This window comes from Triturus cristatus, chromosome 6 (assembly GCF_964204655.1).
Source record: "Triturus cristatus chromosome 6, aTriCri1.1, whole genome shotgun sequence".
NCBI classification, from domain to species: domain Eukaryota; kingdom Metazoa; phylum Chordata; class Amphibia; order Caudata; family Salamandridae; genus Triturus; species Triturus cristatus.
This window is the reverse complement of record NC_140589.1, coordinates 1781253920-1781271584: the sequence shown is the minus strand read 5'-3', so window position 1 is coordinate 1781271584 and position 17665 is coordinate 1781253920. Positions and strand designations below refer to the sequence as shown.

The 17665-nt window shown below is 45.5% G+C and overlaps 1 protein-coding gene across 5 annotated transcripts in view; it reads right to left on the bottom strand.

The window, feature by feature from the left end:
• Positions 1-17665, bottom strand: part of EFR3B (EFR3 homolog B) — a 1026989-nt gene that overhangs the window by 318105 nt on the left and 691219 nt on the right. For all 5 annotated transcript variants that reach the window (XR_014963209.1, XM_085613091.1, XM_085613090.1 and 2 more), the window contains one exon: positions 16833-16967. Coding sequence is in view for 4 of the 5 variants with exons in the window: in XM_085613091.1 (XP_085469217.1) it covers positions 16833-16967 (135 nt within the window). In the remaining variant the exon portion in view is untranslated. The remainder of the gene's footprint in view (positions 1-16832; positions 16968-17665) is intronic.

Genomic DNA, 17665 nt, shown 5'->3' with positions numbered 1-17665 from the left:
CCGACTCCGAAGGAGGAAAGCGCCGATAAAAGTCCTGTAACATATATTGTAAATTGTTCAGCGGGTCTAATGGCATTTGAGCTGAAGGAACTGAGACAGGAGGTGGAGGTTGTGGTTCAGTACCTGGATCCTCCTCCTGGTCATCATCCTGGTATTTGATGAAGAGTTCTGATGAACTCCTTGCAGTGCGGAATCTGTCATCCTCCCCAGATTCCTTCTCTTCATCCTCCTCCTCAGAATCTAAAAGCTGTTCCGGCAGCTTTAATGGTGATAAGGCCTCCAAAGAGGAGCCACGGCGTTGCAGAAGAGAAGCCGCCGTCGACGGCTGGATAGATAAGGCAGACGCCGATGTTGCAGTCCAAACCTGCATATCTGTGCAGGTAGATAAAAGGGGCGTCGACGAATGTGCCGTCGACGGGACTGTCGACGATGGCGGTGGCGGCAATAATACATGGGCTGATGCGGAAGATGTCTTCGACGACGAGGCCATTTTCGGCAACGAGATGTTAGCCGTCGACGAGGCAATCTTCATCGACAAGGAGGTCGTCGACGAGTCAGTCTTCATCGACGGGGCAGCCGTCAACGGCACGGTAGTCTTCGTCGACGATGTGGGCGTCGACGCAACAGTCGATGAAGTCTTCTTTGTTCTTACCGTCGACAGAGCGGAGAGGAGAGATGACACTTCCTTCGTCGACGAGATGGGTCTGACAGCCACGGAGACCAGCGTCGACAGAGGCGAAGCCGACGTCATAATAATTTTTGGTCTCGGAGACGAGAATGTAACCGACGACGTTGATGTAGCATCGACGATGATAATCGTCGACGAAGGAGCCGTCGACGGCGCCGTCTACTACGGCATTTTTACCTGAGGTAAATCTTTGTCAGGAAATCTTTTAGTTGCCAGAGACTTTTCTGATTTCCTCGGGGCGTAGCAGGCTTGGATTTTGAAGGTGGAGAAGCCTTCTTTGAAGAAGTAGAAGAAGACTGGCCAGAGCCCTTAGCAGGCTGAACTTTCCTCAACACCTTCTCCCCAGGAGAAGATAATTCTTCTTCAGCCATCCTCTTTCTGGAGGATACAGAGGACCCAGAGGCTTCACTTTCTACCTCAGATAAAGGGTTGTCCTTGTCCTTAATCTTCTGTAGCCACAGAAGTAGGCGCCCTTCTCCATCCCCGAGAGTTTTCGGAGGGAAGGTCCTGCAAATCTTACAATCCCTCACCTCATGGTCCGGATAGTGGCAGTAGATACACTTCCTGTGAGGATCTTCAGAAAAGAGCCGGAGCTTTCCACAGGACTCACAAGGCCTAAAGAGAGACCTCTTAGAAGTTGACATCTTGAAGAAATCAAAAACTAGCAAAAAACTGAAGTACTGAGCAGAGCTCAGGGAGACTCCCTTCACACGACGTGCAGTAGAAAATCTGAGAGCCTGAGCCTCTGAGGAGAACATTCTGGTGGGTGCTGTCGCCTGATTGGCTGCAGTTTGGACTGGACATAATGACTGTGATAGTCATATGTGTGGAAGTTTCTTCCTTGTAGCTTAGGCTACTTTACTTCCTGGTTTCAGGTTATCAAGGTTTTTGCTTATTATATGCATGATTATTGCTTTTCTATGTACCGTGGGACTCCCACTCCGACGACGGAGAATGATTCAGGCATGTGAATCTATGAAAGACACCCCAAATACTGGAGAATAGTATTACTCCACTACCAGGAAAATAAATTGCATCGTGGACATTTTCATATGTGTAGTATTTAGTTCTAGTGAGCATTCAAGTGCTGTTCTTTTTTAAAGTCAAACACTGGGTTGGACAATCATTTATTACACTGTTTGTTGAGTTAAGCTTGAGCACCCCCACACTACCTCCCTGAGAAGCATGTGACAGCTCGCCATCACCACCACTGACAGGCAAGTGAAGAAGTGGTTGAACTTGGCCCAGTTTGGCAACCCATACATAGTAGGACAGACACCGGGACATCTGAAGTAAACAATCTCAAGCCCCACAGTCGAGGCCCGGCATGCCCTGCTTGCCCACGAATGGAGTCTGACATCAGCTCAAATGTATCAAAAGCTAAAGGTGTAGTTTGTCAAACATCCTACATCCAATCAAAAGGATATCATGGGCATTCAATCATACCGGTATTATATTAAAGGCAGAAGACATGGACATTCAATCACATGGATAACACAAACATTCTATTGCATAGATAAGATATTGGAAAATGAAAACATGGACATTACCCTGGATCACCTTTAACGACCATGAAAATACTCCAACGGATTCAGAACTCGGCTGCCAGACTACTCTTACGTATAAAACCGCAAGACCACATCTCCCTGCCTTAAAAGTCATACATTGGTTATCGGTTGCCAGAAGATACACGGTCAAGCTGTTTTGTATCACCCACAGAGCAATACATGGGACGGGACCGCTCTTCATCAGAAATAAAATCACCAAACACATTTATCATAAGAACCTTTGCTCTAGAGTGGCACCTTGCCTCAAAATCCCAAGATACAAGAAAATAAACATGGGTGGCACATCCTTCTCTTTTCAAGCAGCCAAACTATGGAACTCTTTACCCCCAACATAAGATCCACAGATAATCACCTTGCCTTCAGAGAGCTACTCAAGAATTTTCTCTTCCCCACATAAGCACCATACGGAAACAGATAGAAATATACAGCATATCTCTCTGTATATAAACATTTATTTGTACTATAGATATGTACCTATATATGTGTATTGCTTTGTATAAACGTGTAGAATTCTTATGTTTAAAAATAATATATAGATATTCATTAGTTCTGCTTAACAAATGTATATATTACTGATGCTTAAATTATTCTATGTTTTTAACACGTGTTTATAAAAAGTGACTGCATAAATAACAATCTTTTCATCAAAACTAGTTATCTACAACTGCTTCACTATTGATCTACAAAACAAAAATCTATGTATATAAAAATAAATAAAAGTAGAGTACAACACTTGAAAGCCAGAGTTTGTTTTTTTAATGCATCTTTAATCTACATATACTACCTTCCTTTATGCATCTATCTAACTTCCATGTACCCATGTATCTATATCAATTTCACTTAATTACTTTTCTTTTAACTCCGCATATCCAATGCACTATCCTATTTTCACGGCTATGCCGCTCTCAATATATCCTCTAGCTCGACTCTTCTCAAACCTCTTTCTGCAACTCTTTCCAGTGCACTAGCCTATTTCTCACCCTATACCTCTATCAATATATCCATTAATTCCAATCTCTCATTCATTCCAAACACCATACCACCATGATCCCCAAAATAACCCTTTCCATACTCTTCCCTACTCCACCCCTCCTTGCATCATCTAATACCTTTTTACTATTCCAAACCTCCAAATCAAGCCTTTCTAAACCCTCAGACTCTTCCCCTCCATCTACCTTTGACTCATCCCCCTCCCCCTCACTCATCCCAAGCCTCCTCCTACTGCTATGAGCTCCAAACAAAACCCCCAAAAATCTAAATCCTTCCCTTCTATCCCACCACTATCCTTTTCAATCCAAATAACAGACTAACAAGTCCACTACTAAAATTAATTTCATATTTCACTATACTAATTCACCACTATTCCTTTATGAGATACGGAGTAGCGTTCTACTCAGCAAAAAAGCACTTTAACACCTCATATGGGGTAGCAATCACTATACAAATGCAAATCTTTTTACCTCTTCTACCCTTCCGCTATCCTTCTCAATCCAAATAACTGACTAACAAATCCACCACTCAAATTACTTTCATATTTCACTAAACTAATTTACCACTAACACTGTAGGGGTTCCAGAGTAGCATGCTACTCGCCGGAAAAAAAAACCACTTCAAACCTCCCCCCTCAAGGGTAGCAAGCGCTATATAAATGCAAACCCATTTCCATTCTTAATTTCTCCACTATTCTTCTCAATCCAAATAACTGACTAACATATCCACCACTCAAATTACTTTCATATTTTCACTATACTAATTCATCACTAATCCTTTATGGGTTCCAGAGTAGTGTGCTACTCGTCGAAAAAGCGCTTCGACACCTTGTCAGGGGTAGTAAGCGTTATATAAATGCAATTACAATTAAATTCAATCACATGGATAACAAGGACAATCAATTACTTAGGCAATCTATTAACCCCTTGTGTGCCCATGACGAGCTGGACTCGTCATGGCACACAGTTCTCGTGTGCCCATGACGAGTCCAGCTCATCATGAGGGATTCCCTTTCACTAAAAATAGCCTTCGGAGCTGGGGAAGAGCTTCCCCAGCTCCCGAGGTCCCCCCCCCCCTGCTTTCAGTGTAATGACGATCGGCGTGCACGTCGCGCCGACGTCATTACAATGAAAGTGAAACTAAAATGAGTCCAGAGACTCATTTCAGTTTCACTTTCTACGTGCTCAGGGGGCTATCTCAGCCCCCTGAGCACGTAGAAAGACGGGAGAGGTGTCGTTGGAAAGGGAAGAATCTCCCCTTTCCAATGGTACCCCTCCCCAGTGGATCCCTGCTTGGGGATTGCCATAGGAGGGCAATCCCCAAGCAGGGATCCACCCACTAGACACCAGGGAGGGGGGAGCGGCCCCTTGGGCACAGGCCTTTGCTCCCCCTTTATACAATTGGCACCATTGAGTCTTTTTGCCCCCCCTTGGGGGCCGATGGGGGCAGTAGCCCCCTATTTGCCCCCCCGGGGGGGCAAAAAGCCTACTAGACACCAGGGAATTTAAAAACAAATAAATAAATAGGGGTGGGGGCTGCCCAAAACGGGTAGGCCCATGTCCCCACCCCACCCCCAATTACTACAGTCTTTCTGCCCCCCCGGGGGGCAGATGGGGCATTGGCCCCTAATCTGCCGCTTCGGGGGGCAGAAAGCCCACTAAATACCAGGGATTCGTTTTTAGTTTTTTTTTTTAGGGTGGGGGCTACCCAAAACGGGCACGCCAATGCCCCCACCCACCCGCCACAATAACTGCCTTTCTGCCCCCCCCTGGGGGGCAGATGGGGCATTGGCCCCCAATCTGCCCCTTCGGGGGGGGGAGGGGGGGGGAAAGCCCACTAGACACCAGGGATTTTTTTCGCGCAATTTTTTTTAGGGTGATGGATTTTATTTAGGGTGGAGGCTGCCCGAAACGGGCACGCCAATGCCCCCACCCCTGCCACCATTACAACCTTTCTGCCCCCCCGGGGGGCAGATGGGGCAGTAGCCCCCAATCTGCCCCCCCCAGAGGGGCAGAAAGCCCACTATCCACCAGGGATTTTTTTTGCGCAATTGTTTTTAGGGTGCCGGCTGCCCGAAACGGGCACGCCAATGCCCCCACCCTCCTCCCCACAAAAATGACAGTCTTTCTGCCCCCCAGGAGGCAGATGGGAGCTGTAGCCCCCAATCTGGCCCCCCCTGGGGGGCGCAGAAAGCCCATTAGAAACCATGGCTTTTTTTGTTTTATTAGTGTAGGGGCTCCCCAAAATGGGCATGACAATACCCCCACCCCACCCCCAGAGAACTCCAGTCTTTCTGCCCCCCAGGAGGGCAGTTGGCAGCAGCGGCCCCTGATCTGCCCCCTGGGGGGGGCAGAAAGCCCACTAGGCGCCAGCGAGTACGCAGGCTTTTTTATGCGTGGGGGTGGGGGCTGCCCAAAATGGTCATACCAATGCCCCCACCCCCACAAAAAATAGCCACAGTCTTTCTGCCCCTTTAGGAGCATTTCGGGATGAAACCCCCTTCCCCGATTCCGCCCCCATTGCGGCAGAAAGACCACTGGGCTCCGGCTTATTTTTAGCAATGTGCATACCTGTGGATTTTGGGCCTTAGCGCAGTTGGCACGTAGGCAAACCTAGCAAACCTGTAAATTTTTTAAAACTAGACACCGAGGGGAATCCAGGATGGGGTGACTTGACTGGCTCTCACCAGGTTCTGTTACCCAGAATCCATTGCAAACCTAAAAATGTGTCCAAAATAACACATTTTCCTCACATTTCTGTGGTTTAAAGTTCTGGAATCTGCGTGGGTCCACAAAATTCCACCCACCCCGCGTTCCCCAAAGTCTTCCGAGAAAAATGGTACCTCACTTGCGTGGGTAGGCCTAGTGCCCGCGTCAGGCAAGGACCCAAAACCAATTGAGGAAACATCAAAATTACCTATGACAAAACAACCTGGTTTTGCAAAGGCGGTCCCATGAGTTTTTGGCCCCGGCCTTGGCAGCTATCTAGGCAAACCTACCAAACCCACACATTTCTGAAGACTAGACACCCGGGGTATTCCAGGGAGGTATGGCTTGCGTGGATCCCTCAACGTTTCCTTACCCAGAATGCCCTGCAAACCTCAAACTTAGCTGAAAAAAAATCACCTTTTTCACACATTTTTGTGTGGCAAAGTTGTGGCATCACCGGCTGACACAAATTTCCAACCACCCAGCGTTCCCCCGGGTCTCCCGATAAAAACGGTGCCTCACTCGTGTGGGAGACCCAAGTACCCGCGACAGGTAAGGGCCCACAACGTAGTGAGGCGACATGAAAATTGGCTATCTCAAAACGACCTGGTTTTGCAAGGGGGGTCACTTGGGTTTTTGGCCCGGTGCTCGGTGTCCACCTAGGGAAACTACCAAACCCACACATTTCTGAAAACTAGACACCCGGGGGATTCCAGGGAGGTATGGCTTGCGTGGATCCCCCAACGTTTCCTTACCCAGAATGCCCTGCGAACCTCAAATTTAGCTGAAAAAAATCACCTTTTTCACACATTTTTGTGTGTGGGAAAGTTGTGGCATCACCGGGCTGACACAAATTTCCTACCACCCAGCGTTCCCCCCGATAAAAACGGTGCCTCACTCGTGTGGGAGGCCTAAGGACCCGCCACGGGAAAGGATCCAAAACGTAGTGAGGCGCACTACGTTTAGGACCCTTGCCTGTTGAGGCGCACTACGTTTTGGACCCTTGCCTGTCGCGGGTACTTGGGCCTCCCACACGAGTGAGGTACCGTTTTTATCGGGAGACCCGGGGGAACGCTGGGTGGTAGGAAATTTGTGTCAGCCCGGTGATGCCACAACTTTCCCACACAAAAATGTGTGAAAAAGGTGATTTTTTCAGCTAAATTTCAGGTTTGCAGGGCATTTTGGGTAGGTAAGGAAACGTTGGGGGATCCACGCAAGCCATACCTCCCTGAAATCCCCCGGGTGTCTAGTTTTCAGAAATATGTGGGTTTGGTAGGTTTCCCTAGTTGGCCGCCGTGCATCGGGCCAAAAACCCAAGTGACCCCCTTGCAAAACCAGGTCGTTTTGTGATAGGCAATTTTCATGTCGCCTCACTACGTTGTGGGCCCTTGCCTGTCGCGGGTACTTGGGCCTCCCACACGAGTGAGGCACCGTTTTTATCGGGAGACCCGGGGGAACGCTGGGTGGTAGGAAATTTGTGTCAGCCCAGTGATGCCACAACTTTCCCACACAAAAATGTGTGAAAAAGGTGATTTTTTTCAGCTAAATTTGAGGTTTGCAGGGCATTCTGGGTAAGGAAACGTTGGTGGATCCACGCAAGCCATACCTCCCTGGAATCCCCCGGGTGTCTAGTTTTCAGAAATGTGTGGGTTTAGTAGGTTTCCCTAGGAGCCGGCAGAGCTAGGGTTAAAAAAACTACAGCTAGGCACTTTGCCAAAAAAGGGTAATTTTTCGCTGTGAAATTGAGGTGTGTTCACGTTACGTTTTGCGCCGTTTCCTGTCGCGGGCACTAGGCCGACCCACACAAGTGAGGTACCATTTTTCTCGGAAAACTTTGGGGAACGCGGGGTGGGTGGAAATTTGTGGATTCACGCAGATTCCAGAACTTTCCACCAGAGAAATGTGGGGAAAATGTGTTGTTTTTGGCAATTGTTTTGGTTTGCAAGGGATTCTGGGTAACAGAACCTGGTGGGAGGCAGTCAAGTCACCCCATCCTGGATTCCCCTGGGTATCTAGTTTTCAAAAATGTATAGGTTTGCTAGGTTTCCCTAGGTGTCGGCAGAGCTATGGTTCAAAAACTACAGCTAGGCACTTTGCCAAAAAAGGGTCATTTTTCGCTACGAAATTAAGGTGTGTCCATGTTACGTTTTGCGCCGTTTCCTGTCGCGGGCACTAGGCCGACCCACACAAGTGAGGCACCATTTTCTCGGAAGACCTTGGGGAACACTGGGTGGGTGGAAATTTGTGGATCCACGCAGATTCCAGAACTTTCCACCACAGAAATATGGGGAAAATGTGTTTTGTTTGGCAATTTTTTAGGTTTGCAAGGGATTCTGGGTAACAGAACCTGGTGGGAGGCAGTCAAGTCACCCCATCCTGGATTCCCCTGGGTGTCTAGTTTTCAAAAATGTATAGGTTTGCTAGGTTTCCCTAGGTGCCGCCAAAGTTAGGGTTAAAAAACTACAGCTAAAAATGGGTAATTTTGCATTGTGAAAATGTGGTGTATTCACGTTGGGTTTTGAGCCATTTCCTGTCGTGGGCACTATGCCTATCCACACAAGTGAGGTACCATTTTTCTCGGAAAACTTTGGGGAACGCGGGGTGGGTGGAAATTTGTGGATTCACGCAGATTCCAGAACTTTCCACCAGAGAAATGTGGGGAAAATGTGTTGTTTTTGGCAATTGTTTTGGTTTGCAAGGGATTCTGGGTAACAGAACCTGGTGGGAGGCAGTCAAGTCACCCTATCCTGGATTCCCCTGGGTATCTAGTTTTCAAAAATGTAGAGGTTTGCTAGGTTTCCCTAGGTGTCGGCAGAGCTATGGTTCAAAAACTACAGCTAGGCACTTTGCCAAAAAAGGGTCATTTTTCGCTACGAAATTAAGGTGTGTCCATGTTACGTTTTGCGCCGTTTCCTGTCGCGGGCACTAGGCCGACCCACACAAGTGAGGCACCATTTTCTCGGAAGACCTTGGGGAACACTGGGTGGGTGGAAATTTGTGGATCCACGCAGATTCCAGAACTTTCCACCACAGAAATATGGGGAAAATGTGTTTTGTTTGGCAATTTTTTAGGTTTGCAAGGGATTCTGGGTAACAGAACCTGGTGGGAGGCAGTCAAGTCACCCCATCCTGGATTCCCCTGGGTGTCTAGTTTTCAAAAATGTATAGGTTTGCTAGGTTTCCCTAGGTGCCGCCAAAGTTAGGGTTAAAAAACTACAGCTAAAAATGGGTAATTTTGCATTGTGAAAATGTGGTGTATTCACGTTGGGTTTTGAGCCATTTCCTGTCGTGGGCACTATGCCTATCCATACAAGTGAGGTACCATTTTTATCGGGAGACTTAGGGTAATTCAGATTTGTAAAGGAACTGTTATTACCTATTGACTTTCGATGCATTTCTGCCTTCCAAATGAAAGACATTGTGTAAAAAAGAAGTCATTCTAAAAAATGACTGATAATTCTCATGCTAGTATGAGTATTCCCAATTTCAGAAATGTGCAAATATCTACTGTTTCTAAACTCTATATTTTGTTCCCATTTCAGAAATACATAGGTGTCTTTAATACCGATTTTTCCACATACACATTTTTACAGAATAATTACTATATACCCGGTACATAATAAAAAACTATTGCAAGTTGCTGCTCAGTTTTTGGCTCTGGGTTCGTCGGGTTCTTGGTGAACCTATAAGTCCTATATATCCCCACAACCAGTAATGTCCAGCGGATGTAACGGTATATTGCTTACAAAGAGCTATCATAATTAGAATAAGTTACAGGTGAAAACGTTGACACAAAAGGCTTTTTTTTTCAACAAATTTTCAATGTATCCTATATTTAACTGTTAGTTTCTATAAAGAAACCTTGATGGATCTACACAAATGACCCCTTGCTGAATTCAGAATTTTGTCTACTTCTCCAAAATGTATAGCTTTCCAGGATCCATTATTGCTTTTGTACCCATTTCTACCATTAACTGGAAAGAGGTCGAAAGCACAAAAAATAGCAAAAATAGGCTATGTCCCAGAAAAATGCCAAAACTTTGTAAAAAATGTTGGGTTTCTGACAAAAGTCTGGTATTCCCTAAAAGCTGGGAAAATGGTGATTTTAGCCCAGCAAACCATTTTTTGATAACATTTGCAGGGAAAAACCAGATGCTTTCATGTGCAGCCCGTTTTTCCCATTTTCCCCCCCAAAACTAAATTTTGCTGTATTTTAGCTCATTTCTGTGACCCCTCCAGGGGAATCCACAAACCCTGAGTACCTTCAGAATCCCCATGATGTTGGAAGAAAAGGACGCAAATTTGAAGTGGATACCTTATGTGGTCAAAAAGTTACAGGGGCCTCAGCGCGCACTACCCCAAATAGCCAAAAAAGGGAGTGGCATAGGAGGGGGAAAAGGCCTGGCAGCGAAGGGGTTAAAGAACTAAAACATGGATATTCAACCACATGCATAACAGCACTAAATTGTGCCATGTTCAAAATTAAATATCAATTGCGGTGCGTTAGGATGTAATAGTTACAGAAATTATGATTTTGCTAGTTTTAAGTTGTAAAGGTTTTTTTATTATTCAAGTCTTAACCATACCTTGGGTGTAGGTTTTTTTTTTTCCCAGCACATTATATTGTGTCAATGGTCACATATAGTGCAGTGTCCTTAAACCTGGAAACATCTGCCACGTCAAGCATTGCATATCAATGCCTTTTTTTTTTATTTATTGATTTTCAATTACATGAATTTGCAACATTAGGATCAATCATAGACAGACATAACAGTGTGAATCATCATGTCATAGTCAGCTCATACAAAAGCAGTGCATAGCGAAAAAGAAACGGCCGCCCCGGTCATGATGTTTTCTCTGAGCCATATCGTTGTCTTTGACAGTAAGTAGGTACATTATTATCTTTGAAATAAAACAATAGATTGTAACAGAAACACCCTAAACCACCCCTACACACTAACACACTACTGCGTTTTGATCGTCATCCATCCCAGTAAATCCATTCATATACTATATATCTAGTCCCTTATCCCAATGGCCCACAGATCAAGGTAGATACGGATGCATCCACAGGTGGCACGGGGTCCAATTCCAGGCCTCTGTAGTTTGCCCAGCATTTCCAGATCTTAGGGTGTTTTTGCAGGCAGCCCCTGGCCTTAAATATTGGAATCTCTAATCCCATACTAAAGTCCAACCCATTTTTCCATGCCAATAGAGATGGAGGGGCTGTCGCCTTCCACAGCCTTGCTTTATCTCGTTTGGCCAAGGTCAGCCCTAGTAATAGTGAGTGCCTCTTATATATGTTACCTCCTATACCCTCCATGATATGCAGAATCAGCAACCTCGGTGAGGCGGGAAGCTCCCACCCCAACACCTCCGCCAAACATGCCAGAACTCCTCTCCAAAATTTCGTAAGCACTGTACAGTGCCAAATAGTGTGCATTAGGGACCCCTCCTCACGTTCACAATGCAGGCACACCGGGGATGCCACAAGACCCACCCTCCAGAGCCTGAGCCTAGTGCAATAAACCCAATGAAAGTATTCAAATTGAATGAGGCGCAACCTCATCGAAATCGCTGCTCCTCTTGGGGAGGCCATTGCATCCATCCAGTCATCTCCATCCAGCTCACCCACATCCCCAACCCATGTCTTTCTGAGATTGTCTAGCATAGTGGTACTATGGGTCACCAAGGATTGATAAATCTTTGATATCTTATGATGTTGTAGGTCACCCACAAAAACCTTAGCCTTTATCGGACTGAATTCAGGGGGAGCCACCAACCCCAAAATACTCGGAGAGATAGCATGATGAAATTGGAGGTAATTATAGAACTTGGTTCTTGGCATATGGTATCTCGCTGAAAATTTTGAAAAGATTTGAGCACCGAGCCTCTCATTACATCCACTAATGTGGAAAGCCCTATATTGTCCCATCCTTGGAACCCAGCTAGCGCCGCCAGCTGCGGTAGGTGGCCATTACGCCACCGCGGAGTCTCCCTAGTCAGCCTGTTCCACCACCCCATCTTACGGAGGGACTGTTTCCATACACGAAACACAACCTGAGTGGCCGACGGTAGGGAATTACGAATCGATGCAGAATGCAGGATAGTATGCAAGGTGCATACCTTGGGTGTAGGTTTTACTGTACCCTTTTACTGTTACTTTAAATGTTCGTGCACAGACAGTCCTTAATTCAAAACTGTAATCACTTATGGCTTTATTACATACCAAGGACAGGGCTAGTTAAAAATATATATAATCTTTTAAGTAAAATCATGACTGCAACCAGTTAACAAATATGATAGGCTGCTAACTTGGGTTAATTACCAATTAAACAGTACATACCCTCTTTGTAGAAGGTCGACATATATAAATACTGATTTATGTGTGTAAGCTAATGACAACTTTTATTTCATTAACCAGTTAGAAAATAATGATTTTGTTTGTCGGGAGCTCCAACAGAAGGATTAGATTTTAGCTGGTGCAACTGTAAAAAGACAAGCCGTTGCAAATCATGTCATTCACTCGTCCAATGTAAAGCTGACCAGGCACAGGGAGATGTATGGAGAACAAGGGAACCCCTCACAAGTGTGACCTGGGGTCGAAGATAGTTCACAAGGACAATGGTCTGGTGAGGTCAGAGATCCTCATGTAGCGGAGCTACAATTAATTAATTTGAAAAACAATTCAATGGTATTTCTGATACGTAGAACTCAATTTAAGAACATATGCAGGGACACAAGAGAGTAGAGGAAGGCATCACATTTTATTCAACATCATAAAATGGAGTTGCTTCCATTCCTACCATTTTCTCATTTTGCGACAGTGTATTTTGTATATACAGTGCTCACACATACAAAAGTGAGGGTGCGTGAAGTTAAGTGCTTTGTGACAATAAAAACATTTCATCGCATTGACAAGGAGATCAAAAGAACCCAATTGGTTTGAGCAATTTAAAGGGAACTCTGAAATTGGGGTCGACGGCGTTTCGATCTTAGTGAGTCAAGATCATCATCAGGACGAGGTAAGTGCGAGCACGTATAATCTAATTGGGGGAGAAAAGGTTAATTACTGAAGTGTCCTAAATATGCATTAATAAGCACCAAGGAGGTGCACGTTAATAATAGCGCAGCGAAGGCGTGTATGGAGGAGGCAACATCAAGGCAGTAATTGTGATGTTGAGTTAAAACAAGTGAATGAATGTAATTATGTACAAGGAGGTGGTGGTGCCGTCTTAATTAAGGCATGAAGTGTCCCAAAACAAGCGTGAGAGCGCCGCTGGTAGAAGGGATGCAAGAGAATTACTGGGGGCGCTGGAGGCGGGAAAACTGAGTAAAAAGCGCGACAGTGGGGTGAAAACCCTTGGTTAGGAATCACTGAATGCAGGGAACTTGATCGGGTGTCCAGAGGGAGACACGTGATGTGCATGAAGTTTGGAAACTCACGAAGAAGAATGAACTTACTACGTGGAGCCGTAGCGATAGAATCCAAGACCTGCACAGGAGGTCGATGAGTCCAAGATTCAGGGGAACGTCCGTGTTAGTCAGGGCACGAAGGGGAGGAGAATTCCAAGGCGCTAGAAGCGGGAGCAGGAAGGGCGGAAGAGAATTAGGAGAGTTGGGGTGGGAAGCGCGCATAATCCAGGTGACCGCATGAGTGGAGGGACTTACTTGTATGTACGGGAGTGAAAAACGGAATAAAGCCGTTGGCAGTCCGTGTTCTTCGGCATAAATTATGACTACCCTTTGGACAATTCCTTCGAATCAGAAGGAATTGTAAACTTAAAGATGACTACTTCAAAGAGGCTAATATCCTATATGAAAAATTACTCTACAGAGGATATCCGAGACGCCTTGTCAAAAGATCCATGAAGAGAGCGTGGTACTCTCACAGGGAGATACTCCTGGAACCCAAACCTAAGAAAACCTTATCTCGCATCACCTGTGTGACTACCTTCTGCCCGGCTACGAACAGCATTACCAAAGTAGTTAAGAAACACTGGCCACTCCTCACATCCATCAACATCACTAAGGAAGCCCCGCTTTTTTCCTTCAGGAGGGCCCGCAATATCAAGGATCATCTAGTTAGGGCACAGAAACCCAAACTCAAAAACAATGGAATCCACTCATTTTTTTGGATTACCTCCAGTTGTAGGTCACTTCAAATGTGGTAACTGTGCTGCATGCCCTTTCACAACTAACACCAAAGTATTCCCGTATGCTACCAGTATGCATGACCTTAATTTCTTCTCTAATTGTAATTCAACAAATGTAATTTACTGTATTCAATGTCCTTGTAATCTGAAGTATATCGGCCAGACTACGCAAAAAATCAAAGCCAGGATCGGACAACACAGGAGCCGAATACGCTGCCGGGTTACAACAGCCCCTCTGGTGAACCACTACATTGAAAAAGGACACACTGAAAATGATCTTGAATGGCTAGTGATTGACATGCTCCACCCTAACAGCAGAGGTGGTGACCAGACTCTCACTTTAAACAGACTGGAATGCAAATGGATGTTCAACTGTCGCTCAATCGAACATGGTCTCAATACAGTTGACGAATGGAACATGATACTGTAAGCTTCCTTACTCTAGGTGTCTCTGCTTTCACTCGCATCGCAATATAATTCCTTCTCTATCAATGATGAAACTGTACAATTCTTCCTGTATGTAATATGCTTCAACAACTAACACACATTGCAGTATTTATTGTGTAAATAATTCCTATTCATACTGTTCCATAATTGCATTAATCCTTACCCCTGAATGCAGGAGTATAGCCCTTCCAAAGGTACACTTGCGTGTACCATCCCTCACCCAACATGGCTGCCCTAATACCCCGCCTGAGCATAATGACCTCTCTCGGTCCACACACGCGCTTCCTCACGCATGCGCTCCCTCCGTCAACTGTTCTTATCTGCCATTGACGAACACACACACAGAACGCTCCGGACTGCTGCCAGCGTGCTCGTGAAGTGATTCATTCTTCTTACTAAGTAAGTCTGCCCCTTCACGCTGCCATTTAGCCGCCCCGCCAACCCACCCCCCCCCCCCCTTTTTTACCTTAACTACATCATTCCCGGTTTTATTTGCAGAAATTCCCGGGTTAATGATACGCCTTGGGTCATAATTTATGCCGAAGAACACGGACTGCCAACGGCTTTATTCCGTTTTTCACTCCCGTACATACAAGTAAGTCCCTCCACTCATGCGGTCACCTGGATTATGCGCGCTTCCCGCCCCAACTCTCCTAATTCTCTTCCGCCCTTCCTGCTCCCGCTTCTAGCGCCTTGGAATTCTCCTCCCCTTCGTGCCCTGACTAACACGGACGTTCCCCTGAATCTTGGACTCATCGACCTCCTGTGCAGGTCTTGGATTCTATCGCTACGGCTCCACGTAGTAAGTTCATTCTTCTTCGTGAGTTTCCAAACTTCATGCACATCACGTGTCTCCCTCTGGACACCCGATCAAGTTCCCTGCATTCAGTGATTCCTAACCAAGGGTTTTCACCCCACTGTCGCGCTTTTTACTCAGTTTTCCCGCCTCCAGCGCCCCCAGTAATTCTCTTGCATCCCTTCTACCAGCGGCGCTCTCACGCTTGTTTTGGGACACTTCATGCCTTAATTAAGACGGCACCACCACCTCCTTGTACATAATTACATTCATTCACTTGTTTTAACTCAACATCACAATTACTGCCTTGATGTTGCCTCCTCCATACACGCCTTCGCTGCGCTATTATTAACGTGCACCTCCTTGGTGCTTATTAATGCATATTTAGGACACTTCAGTAATTAACCTTTTCTCCCCCAATTAGATTATACGTGCTCGCACTTACCTCGTCCTGATGATGATCTTGACTCACTAAGATCGAAACGCCGTCGACCCCAATTTCAGAGTTCCCTTTAAATTGCTCAAACCAATTGGGTTCTTTTGATCTCCTTGTCAATGCGATGAAATGTTTTTATTGTCACAAAGCACTTCACTTCACGCACCCTCACTTTTGTATGTGTGAGCACTGTATATACAAAAAAACACTGTCGCAAAATGAGAAAATGGTACGAATGGAAGCAACTCCATTTTATGATGTTGAATAAAATGTGATGCCTTCCTCTACTCTCTTGTGTCCCTGCATATGTTCTTAAATTGAGTTCTACGTATCAGAAATACCATTGAATTGTTTTTCAAATTAATTAATTGTAGCTCCGCTACATGAGGATCTCTGACCTCACCAGACCATTGTCCTTGTGAACCAGGCACAGGGAGATGGCATAGAGGGTGAGGAAGAGCAAAGGAAATTCACTGGGGGGGAAATAACTTATTTTTGTTAAAAACTATACAGTAAATATAGAAAGATGTGTACAAATTTAAATAAATGCTTCTACAAAGCACAGTAACCACCATTTAAGAATAACGTACATATGCTTGTCCAATACATAACAAAGAAACATAATAAATTAGCCCTTTAATTATAAAAATCCTTCACTGCTTCTCGGTTTGGAAATTTTCCTTTATCCTGGTCCTAAGATTCCTCAAGCTCCTTCCTAACTCCAAATATACTTCATGTACATGGGCGTTTGGAGCAGGAGCAGGCCTTAGGAACAAAGAAACCACTGGGCACAGCCTGGCATGCGGACACAATCACTAATCTCCACCGCAGAGAATTCAAGGCTTGAGTTTGTCCTTACCAGACCCATGATGGAGCCTGGACCCAAGCTGTCTTGAGTATGACCCAGTCGTTAATTTCAGATTTCAAACATCTAGGCAAAGTTACTACAATTCAAAATTTTGCTCTAGAAGCAACTACTGATGTGTGTATGTGGCATATTTCATATAGGGCTCAAAATGCTTAGAAGACAGACATAGCCTTACATGAGGACCGGCTTGATTGCGTTCTTGATATTTCCATAGGCTGCGCGTCCTAGCAGCTCGCGCAGACATCGCTCGGCCAGCTCTGCTGGACTCTCCTTCTCTTTCTCAGTGGCCTGCAGAGGCGACGGAGAGCGGCTGGGGAAGCAAACAAGAAGCAATGTGAGTTTAAGATTGAAAAAGTCATCTCGCTGGGCAACACTGCAGAAACATTTGAAATTTTCTGTAGCGCTCCACAGGATTGTCTGAATGAACAGTTTCACTGCGAAACCTTGTGGCTTCAGAGTGCAAATATTCAATGTACTTAGCTCACATGGTACCTATGTTGAAAGTACCTTCGACACTGGTAGTTTACAATGCATTGAGCGAATATATAAAATCATGAGCGGTTACTCACCTGTAGCAACTTGGGTACTGCTAGCTCTAGGCCCTCTCTAAAGAAGCTCTTTAAAACCCGGTTGCAGAAATACCAACTGCGCTGTGACCTAAAACATGAGGTCAGGAGATGCACTGTGCACCACTCCCCAGTGCATCCCACATCCTGAGTTCTAAATATCCAGAACAAAGTTGCAAAAATACCTGGTCTTGGCTTGAGAGGTCTTGTTAACCAAGGAAAGGCTGACGGATTTGTTGAGCCAGGATAAAAGCACATAAGTAACATGTTAGACCTGGCACCTTGGCGTGGGTCTCCCTTCCATTTTTTGCTGTTGCCGCATGTGTTTTTGCTGGTGTTAGATGCTTTGGGCACTGTGCCACTGTTATCCAGTGCCACAGTGCAAGTGCTCCCTATTGTAAATTAATGTATAGATTAGTGATTCCATGATTGACTGATTTGG